The sequence below is a fragment of the Perca fluviatilis genome, chromosome 10 (assembly GCF_010015445.1).
Source record: "Perca fluviatilis chromosome 10, GENO_Pfluv_1.0, whole genome shotgun sequence".
In the NCBI taxonomy this organism is placed as follows: Eukaryota; Metazoa; Chordata; class Actinopteri; order Perciformes; family Percidae; genus Perca; species Perca fluviatilis.
The window spans coordinates 24559049-24568872 of record NC_053121.1 but is presented as its reverse complement, the minus strand read 5'-3'; the positions used below and the strand labels follow the sequence as shown (position 1 = coordinate 24568872).

The 9824-nt window shown below is 39.6% G+C and overlaps 1 protein-coding gene across 1 annotated transcript; it reads right to left on the bottom strand.

Moving 5' to 3' along the window:
- Nucleotides 1–225: 225 nt before the first annotated feature.
- Nucleotides 226–9617, bottom strand: taf7 (TAF7 RNA polymerase II, TATA box binding protein (TBP)-associated factor). The gene is made up of 12 exons (XM_039813158.1): nt 9432–9617; nt 8273–8349; nt 8106–8184; nt 7435–7568; nt 6986–7106; nt 6771–6829; nt 6234–6306; nt 5400–5513; nt 4171–4365; nt 2155–2267; nt 1010–1069; nt 226–615 (listed from the first exon to the last, which is right to left on the bottom strand). The coding sequence occupies exons 1-12, from the start codon at nt 9448–9450 to the stop codon at nt 571–573; spliced, it is 1089 nt and encodes a 362-aa protein (XP_039669092.1). The 5' UTR covers nt 9451–9617; the 3' UTR covers nt 226–570.
- Between the last annotated feature and the right edge of the window lie 207 nt (nt 9618–9824).

Sequence of the window (9824 nt, the reverse complement as noted above, 5' to 3'; positions counted from 1 at the left end):
ATCAATCAACCAATCACTAAGGACGACGTCCATATATTCTATTTAACGTGGAAATACGTCACATTACAGACTTTAATGACGCTCTTACTTCCTGTTCACTGTCTATCACTTTGCGGAAGTTTCGGCCATCTAAAGAAAAAAGATATTTATGACCAACATCAAAGTGCCCCCATGTGTAAATATGTGCCCAAATGCAAAAACAATGACTGTTTTCTTTTCTTTGACAATTGTGTATCACTGTAATTTATTCTCATACAGGTCATAAAAGACAAAGAAGGTGAGTTGGCTAGGAGTACATTTACTTTAAAATGACAAGCAAAAATATGCACAGTTGAAGCCAATCAAATACTTAAATCATAACATAATAAACAACTTTTGTCAACCTAATAAAAAATATTGACTTTTAATACATAAAACAGTATGCTGTATGTTTAATGTATGGAGACGACAAACTGAAAGGAATGACACAGCAAGTCAGCTAATAAAGACTCCCTCCTCCTTGGATGAAGGCTCTCCTCCTCTTCATGTGTGTGTATGTGCTGAAGATGACATTAGGCTGCCCCCTGGTGGTCACTTCTCTATCAGTGAGTCCAGCTGCTCCTGCAGGGAGGCCAGCTGTTGGAGCAGAAAATAGAAATGGTGATTGATGCCCGACAGCCCCAGGGTGTAATTGGAGGGTAAGTGGACGATGATTAACATGTCTTTTCACATTAATTTGCTGCCTTCATTTGTCAATACAAACAACGACCCGAGACAGTGGGTGGCTACTGTGCCATAGCTGCAAAAAAGACTCTGCTGGTAGCTGCTGACAAATTCAATTTCACGTGATTGAATTTGAACTTTGCTATCAGGCATGAAAACCATTGGGTCTAACAAGGACAGCAAGCACTATGCCATCTGCTAACATGGTATTTGACATTCATACAAGATAAATGCGGGCTAAGTGCTGAAAGCTGTGGAGAGCTCACAGCAAGGCACTGATCCTCGGCTTTTAGGAAAAGGTTCTTACCTGCTCCATCTCTCGCTCCTCCTGCTGAATAATCTCATCCAACAAAGCTTGGAAGCGGTTCTGTGAGAGGAAAGGCAAAAACAGACAAACAAGATTAGTTTGAGTCAACATACTGAGCCTCATTAAATTGTGATGGCTTTAAATGTGTCTGCCTGGTCTGCTCATGTCATCTCCTCTCCGACAGAAAGGCTACTTGGAATGCCAGTCAGAGACAGCTGACCTTTTCCCTGCAACTGTGATAATAACGACTGGAGATGGGGCTTTGACGGCCCCAAAACACCGGGTAATGAGTGCTCTAAATGGCAACGTAAAAAGGGCCACGTCCGCTCATGTTTCACTCATTGTAAAGTCTTTACTAAAGAGCGCTTGGCAGAACAATGAATTTCCACGCCATTTTTTCTGCATAGCAATGCTTATATTAGCAAAGGGCTGACAGGAGAAATATAATATTTATGGCTTTAAAGGTGCACTGCCACACGTATTTCATTACTTTGTGGTAATGTCTGAAGTTCTACCATGGACTCTGTAACATTTTTTGTGGAAAAAATGCCTTGGTGACCTTGTTTCAAGCCATTCTAGTGTGGTATAGAAGCCTAAAGGAAGACTCAGCTCGATTTCTGCCAGTTCTCATTAATATTTAACAAGCTAAGCTGTTTGAATCTGATTGGCTAACAGCTAGCCAATGAGAGCCTGGTTGTCAGAATCCTTTACCCAGCCCAACTGGGCGAGCTCATGAATAGTAATGAGCTCAGGCAATATGATGTCAGACAGACCAGCTTTTGTAATTGGCCTGATTTCTCCGCTTATTTCTTTTCAGTGGCTAGAGCTGACAAAGGACGTAGCAGTTCATTTTCATATTCACAACATAACACAAACACATATGGACCTAACATATTTCAAAAATTGCAAGTAAAAACGGTTTTGTATGGCAGGGCACCTTTAAAAATAAATAAAAAAATAAAAAGCCTCCAACACTGTGTGTAATCAGCTGTTTTTATGTTTTCACATCACTGTTGAGAGAACATGTGCAGCATGAAGACTTCTGCCCTCAAGCTCATCTGCATGTTCTTGTTTATGTTTCTGTTCATGCAGACCTAGTTTCTGAATAAGTGGAAAAACACAGTGTGAGAGTGTGCACTGCTTACTTTGAGGGCCTGGTTTTCCACTTTCATGATGAGCTCCTCCTGCTGTTTCTTTCGGGCGCGGGTTTCCTGAAGCTTGGCCTTGACGCCGTTGATCTGCACCTGATACTCCAAAACTGCAGGGAAGCAGGAGGTTCACACGTTACCAATGGCACTCAGACAACATGTCATTTAAGCTTATGCTTTCTTGTGCAGTGAAGAGTAGAAAACAAAAAGGAAAAGCTAAACAGAGATGATGTGACAAAATTTGAGAGCAACACTACATTCGCAGAGCCATGATGATACGATATGCACCGTAGCTTGTTGAGCCACAAGGATGCCTCCAATTCAGCTGAAAATTGCGGTTAATGGGAACAACAAATCCACTTAAAAAGGACGTGAGCCAGCAGGCCAAATCACTAAAGATACAACTAAATCAGTCTGCCCGGGCTCCACAGAGGGTTCTTATTAAATCCAGCCAAAGTGACAGTGCCTCACAACAACAATAACAACCTGTGGCTCCATCACCATCAACTATCTTCCAAGCTCTGCTTCCCCCAAATGACTCGCAATCAGCAAAATCAAGCAGACTCATTTATTACAACTTTGCAGGGCTACCAGAAATGTACACAGCCAGATCCAGCACATCGGGAAAGGCTCTGATGGGCTGCTACAGTGGAGCTGACCAGTAGAGTTGCTGACTGACAGCTCCATGTATGTAGATAAGGAGGCATTGGGCTGTCAGGCTGGACAGCTGTCTGAGCTGCACGCTGAGCCACAACACCTGTCAGACTGGTTAGTTGAGGAGGAAAGCTGTCTGTGTGTGCATCTCTGTGGGGGAGGACACAGCATGTGTGTTAAAGTGAAAGTAAGGCTACTCATGGTTGTGTGTGTGTGTTTGTGTTTCTGATGTCTGGCCTAGAAAATTCAACTTTGATCAAGTCCAGACACCTGGCTAAGTTTATTTTTTACCTTTGCTTTGACAAGTATCTGAGGGGCTTTGATTTAATTTCTAATTCTAGTCTACAAGTCCGTTCTGAAATCAGCATGCTAAATTCTCGGCCACCGCTACAACTGAAAAAATGAAAGAATTTAACTTGGCCAAAAGAAAACAGCATTCACACTGAGGTGTAAATGCAAGTTGCAAGCACAGCATGGAAGATTGTGTAATTCTAGTGCTGAACTTACTTCACAAAGGTATACACATACACTTTCCAGACAAATTTAACACATGTTCAATTTTAGAACAGATGTACATAGACATACGGACATACAGTACAGGCCAAAAGTTTGGACACACCTTCTCATTCAATGCATTTCCTTTATTTTCATGACTATTTACATTGTAGATTCTCACTGAAGGCATCAAAACTATGAATGAACACATATGGAATCATGTACTTAACAAAAAAGTGTGAAATAACTGAAAACATGTCTTATATTTTAGATTCTTCAAAGTAGCCACCGTTTGCTTTTTTTGATAACTCTGCAAACCCTTGGTGTTCTCTCAATGAGCTTCATGAGGTAGTCACATGAAATGGTTTTCACTTTACAGGTGTGCTTTGTCAGGGTTAATTAGTGGAATGGGTGGCTACTTTGTGTTCATTCATAGTTTTGATGCCTTCAGTGAGAATCTACAATATAAATAGTCATGAAAATAAATAAAAAAAAAAACTAAATGAGAAGGTGTGTCCAAACTTTTGGCCTGTACTGTATATCTATAGGTCACATATTAATGTGTTTATACTTGTGTTTCATTTACACTCCACCACTGTTTTCAGACCTGGATTTTTGAACTGGAAACAATTTAGTAGGTAATTTAAACTGTATTTTTGATTACAAGTAATACACCATGTCAGTGGGGCTGCAACTAAGAATTATTTTCATTAAATAATAATGGGTACATTTTTAATCAATAAATATTAATGTTTTTCATACTTCAAAAAGCTTTTCATGCAAATATTCATCAAAATCTGTACAATTTTAAGAAGGCTTCATATAGTAAGCCAGATCTCTGTAGAAAACCTGATATCCTCTCACCTATCTGGTTGTTTCTATCACTTTCATGCTGTGCAGAATCGGACTCGTTAAGTTTCTCTTGGAGCTGTCGGACCAGATCATCCTCCGTGTCCATGATATTCAGGTCCTCGTCCTCGTGCCGGTCCCCTTCGTCCTCCTCATCCTCACTGGAGCTGCTGATGTCGTTGAAGATCTCTCTCAGTTCGTCACGCTGGGCTGGCCATGGGGAATGCACATTAGTGTTATTAACGTGAACACAAAGATGGAAAGAGTGAGACAGTGGGGTTTGATTTAGGTCACAGGGACTACAGTCTAGTGAAAATCAGAAGTTAGAGATATTGTCTCGTAAGGCATAAACCAGGTAGAATGAATGTAGAGTCCAAACACCCAGAATGTGAACAGACTCTCTTACATGGCAAATAACAACTGTGCTCTAACACTTGGCACTACAGTAGAAGTCACAGAAGCATGAACCAACTCTAGATTGTTGTGTGTTACATTCACATAGCAAGAAACAACAAGACTGTACCCTGAAGTACCTATAAGTGTGAGCACTTTCTATGCACCTAGGAGCTAAGAAGGTCATTTGGGGAACCCAGAGGCAAAAATAATCTTAAGGCCTAAGAGTAACTAATGCTTGCTTACAGTCCATTTCCATTCCAAACCACTGGGGCAAAGGCTATGAAGAGTGACAAGGGATGGTGTGCATGTCCGAAATTCTTTTCACCTTTTCTGGTGAGGACAGTATCAAAGAAATCATTGTACACGGAGTCAGCCATGTTGCACCGCCATGTTTCTACACAGGTCCACAACGGACAAACCAAATGCTCACTTTAGAGAAGGCCATTCACATTTTCTAATCGGCCACCGTGGTTCCCCTACGTGCTTGGCACACGGGGGAAGTTTTAGTTGGTTACAATCTGCAACCTCGCCACACAAGTATATTTTTCTAAAGGTAAAATGTCCCACTTAATGCTTACCTTGGTCATATTCCTTAAAAAAACAAGGGATCCTTATGACAAAAATGTTTCTTTATGTAACACAATTATGTAAAAGAAATGAATATAAAATGATCTATCATTATCAAATGTTTAACTCTCGAATTTCAATATCTGTTTTTGCCTTAGAAACACAATATTAATCAGCTTTATTACTTTGTGTTTCTGTAGGCCATGTAGTCGAGGTAGCAATACACGACCCTTTAGAACGTGGGTCCTATGACTTACTTATGAAAAACATGTTTCCCTTACCAGAGGACCCATGACCCATCTTGTGTCCCGAGGTGCCAGGTGAGGAGTCCAGGTTGGCCAGAGAGCTGTGCTGATCTGCTTCTTTGGACTCATCTTCTGCTATGATTTCCCACCCTGAACATCATGTGTTAAGGTTAACATACCCCTCTGTAGATCCCCCTCCACTTTCAGAATTCCTAAATTTAAGACGCATGCTAGACTTGAAGGACAATAACGGATGCTATGATACTCCAAAGAAACTGCCTCTATTAATTTAACATTGATTAGTGTGCCCTGTGTATATGTCTGCTGCTGCATGCAAACGCTAAAACTATCATTAGAATCCAGCTTCACTGTGAGCAACTAAGCAATGATAATGAACAGTCCATCTCAATTAACACACAGCAAGCATGCACTCAAAGCGGCCCTGCTGTGCTCTTATTCTGTCAGGCGAGTTTAGGGTTTCATTAGAGCGCTAATAACCTCCTTGCAAAGTGCATCCCTCTCACAAAGACATTAGACACAGTCAAGTCAGGTGAGCCATGCAGGAGTCAGGACACCTGCTTGGGTCTTAGATAAACCTAATTCGGATGATAGATGGGAGTGAGGTTATGTCTGTCCTAAAAAGAAAGTACAAACTATCTAGCAGTGAAGCTTCGTAAAAGCTAAAGTCATGGCTAGGGTTAGATTTCACATTCAGAAAAATGTCCATCTGATTCTACATTACATGCTGTTTCTTGCTGTTATATGAGATAACCACATGTACTGTTTTGCTTGGTTACTCTAATGATTAGTTAGCTTTTTAGGCCTTGCAAGATGGACGTGCAGAATATTTGTAGGGGTCGAAAAGGATACGGACACTGACAGCGTCAGCGTCTGTGCTCAGCAATCTCTTCACCTCCTTTTCCACATCAGGAGATTCAATGTACTGTAAGAGAAAGAGATTGGGTTAAAAGTAGTGTTAGCATCTCTCTGCTTATAACACACACACACAAACACACACACGCGCACACACGCGCACACACACACACACACGCATGCACGCACACGCTGGCTGCATGCCAGGAAGCACATTAGCAATTAAAAACAGAAGGGGCCAAATCAATATGGCTTGTACCTTCAGAAAGATTTATTCAGAAGACAAAGTAGAATGTAGTCCTCAATCACACTCGCTTTGATCAAGGCAATAGCAAAATTGCTTTTTAGCATGCCTTTGGGGCAAACTAAGACTGAAAGCCTTTATTTATATGTAAATCTCAGTTTTCACTCTCACAACAGTTCATGTTTTATGAAATGTGAATGTCTTGTTGGAAAGTAGCCTAGGAAAATGATGGATCATCAGACGGGATGCTAAAGAGGTGGATGGGAAAGGGGAAATGAAAATGTCAAAACCTTCTTTTTTGCAGTTTTCCGAAATCTTCTCTTGCGTGTGTTCTTTAGAGGGCAGGTGACTGGAGACAAAAACAACAGTATTAGTTTAGTCGAAATGGCTCAATCAGCTGTGGAGTTCAAGAGCAAATTATGCTTCCTGAATATGCTGATGTGCCAAATTTTCAGCACTGGCAGCTCAAAAAGCTGTTTTGGTGTGTAGAGATTTGTCTACTTACTGCCGTGGTTCCAAACAAATTTCTTGTCCTTGTCTTTGTCTTTCTTCTTGCTCTTGGGGTCGGTCCCAGTTGGCTCCTCTAAAGGAGGGTAAAGGTCTCCATCTAGTGTACATACCAGCATCTAACCCATGGATGCAAAACTGATATAAATTACTCTGCATTCTGCTGATTAATGTTGTTGTATTACAGTATTATAACGCACAAGAAAAGCTGAGGCATAATCTTAGTTTTAAATATTAAAAAATGTAAAACATACCTTTTATTCACAATTGGTATCCTAAACTTAACAGCAAATATGTATCCAATGTTGATAACAACAAATGTATCAAATGAATATCACATCTTCTAATGCAATGGTGCTGCTCTACCTGGGTTTTTAGTCACAATCGTCATCCTAAACTTGAACAAGAAATGTACAATGAAGATGACATCCCACTGCAGTGGTCTACCTGGCAGACATCAGCAGTTTTGTAAAATGTCTTCTTGTCCACCGTTTTCAGAGACTCAATCATACAGGGCAGATCCACCAGTTTGCAGGCCAAAGGGACGCGGTCTACTCTCACTATGCCATGACGACCATCAGCTACAAATAAGAGGGACAACATAATTGATTATGAGTAATATGTGAAACACTGCCATAAGGACACTGCAGTCACAAAACAGAGTACACATGCAGGTGCAAAACATGTTTCTCATGTATAGTTTAAGATTATTTGGTAGTAAAGACCATGACACAGGAGTTTTGTTGTCAAATTGACAATTGTAGTTATTAATGTATTGCAACAAAACTGAAAATAAAAATGGCAATTACAATTGACCAAATATTTGCTGTTAAAAGAATGTAAGACCGATTCCAATGTTTGTGAATTGACATAAGTCAGTAGTGCTAGTACGAAGATATATCAGTGCATCTCTAATTACAAACTACAAAAACTGAAAATCTTAGTTTCACTCTAGAAATATTTACATTTAACACATTCTGGACAAGATTTCAAGTCGATAACATGACAGCTTTCATATGATAGCGATTGGTAAGCCAAATTAAATTGGTGTTTGAACAGTGATGTCACACAGGTCAGATATAAAAACCAGAACTAAGAATACTGATAAACCAGCTTACGGTGCAACTCGATGGTGAGTCTGTCTTTTATGTTCATACTGCTTGACTGGGCAATCCTTCTTACTGTTGAGGCATACTCCTGTAAAATAAAAAAGATGAATCCACGTCTTTTTCAGCCAACGGTCACATTAAATTTGAAAGAAATAATCTGTTTGAGCATGTCTTACCGAAGGAAGCCTGAGGATAAACTGGCTCTCCAACTCATAAGGAGCATCCTCCTTATTCTTTGAGCCAACCTTCCCAACTAGAATCAAAACACACCAGCATGAACAAAGTGGTAAAATAAATAGCTTCCTCATTGCTTGATATGGATTTATGAAACTACAATGTACACAATACACTAAAAAACACAGTGATGTTTTACTCATTTTGAACTAACATAAGAAATACAGCATGATACTGCTTGGATGGTCTAGTTTTTTGACCAATTTCATCTCATATTTCTGAGCTTTTAAGGCCCTTCACTCAGACTAGGTCCCTTAGAACATATCCACTGCTAACCATTTAAACACTAAAAGTATTTTGGAGTAAATTCACTCAGATTCCTCTTTAACGACTTTTACTGCTCATCATATTTTTATTTAGTCTCTTGAGTGATTTCATATAAGCTTATTTTACATTTTAACTTAAACTAATACTTCTATTCTGCTTTGGTACTGCATGGTTCTTCTAATACATTACATCTTCTTGGTATACATTCTAGTAGTCTCTTGCACTGCTGGATAATATAAAATGATGACAGCCAAAACATCTCTCAAAAGTATTATTATTAGTTCAATAAAATACTAATTTAGTTTGATACATCTTAGTATGAATTCCTCCTGAGTTTTGCCGATAGAGTAAATCAAGTGTGTGATCTAGGACTAGCTAGTTAAGTAACGTTAACTTTACACTGAATTACACCTCTTATTATGGACTGACATAGCTAAATAATTAACTATGTCAGAGCAGACGTCAGGTGAATACAGCTAATAACTTATAAATCTTACGTTATAACGTTATCTGTCACAGTTTGTGTAGCTAACGGTTACTGTACGGTAACGTAACGTTAATGAAGCAGGGCGACCTGTGTTATAATAATGTACGGACAGCCCTGATAAAACCGCTGCAAACTTTGAATTGTGAACACGGTTGTTCACATCTTGCAGGAACCAAATTCTCGTATTTTTGTCCTTTTATGTTTCTATTATAATGAATTAATTTCAACAAAATTGCATTTGCAAACTCATTAGGTTTACAACAGAGAGGGCTGAGTGTAGCTAGCTAGCTATCGTTAGCTTCTAAAGGTATGGCTAGCTAAATCATTGGCACGGGCTTTTAACGTACCTTTCAGTTTAGATGTCATCTTCGTTTTTGTAATTTGGACGGTGCAGCTGCATAAATGTACTTAAATGAGTAAAAATAACACCCCAATGTGTTGGTTTTGATTACAACAACAACAAAAAATCAGCTATACGAAGCTTGCATAGCCGAGACGAACATGCAAATGGTGATTGTATAGACTTTTGATACATTCGGGTACTCCTCGGAAAGTTAACACTTTTCAGCACATATTCCAGCAACCAGTTTGTTCTAATACATGCATGGTTTGGCCGCACATAGACATAAAATTGGACCACGGCAAAGTTCAGTGGACTTTCTATCCATTTTATTTCTATGGTCGCACCCTTTCTCAAAGATCTTTCATACCTTCAAGTAGGCCTATAGCTCTGTTAAACA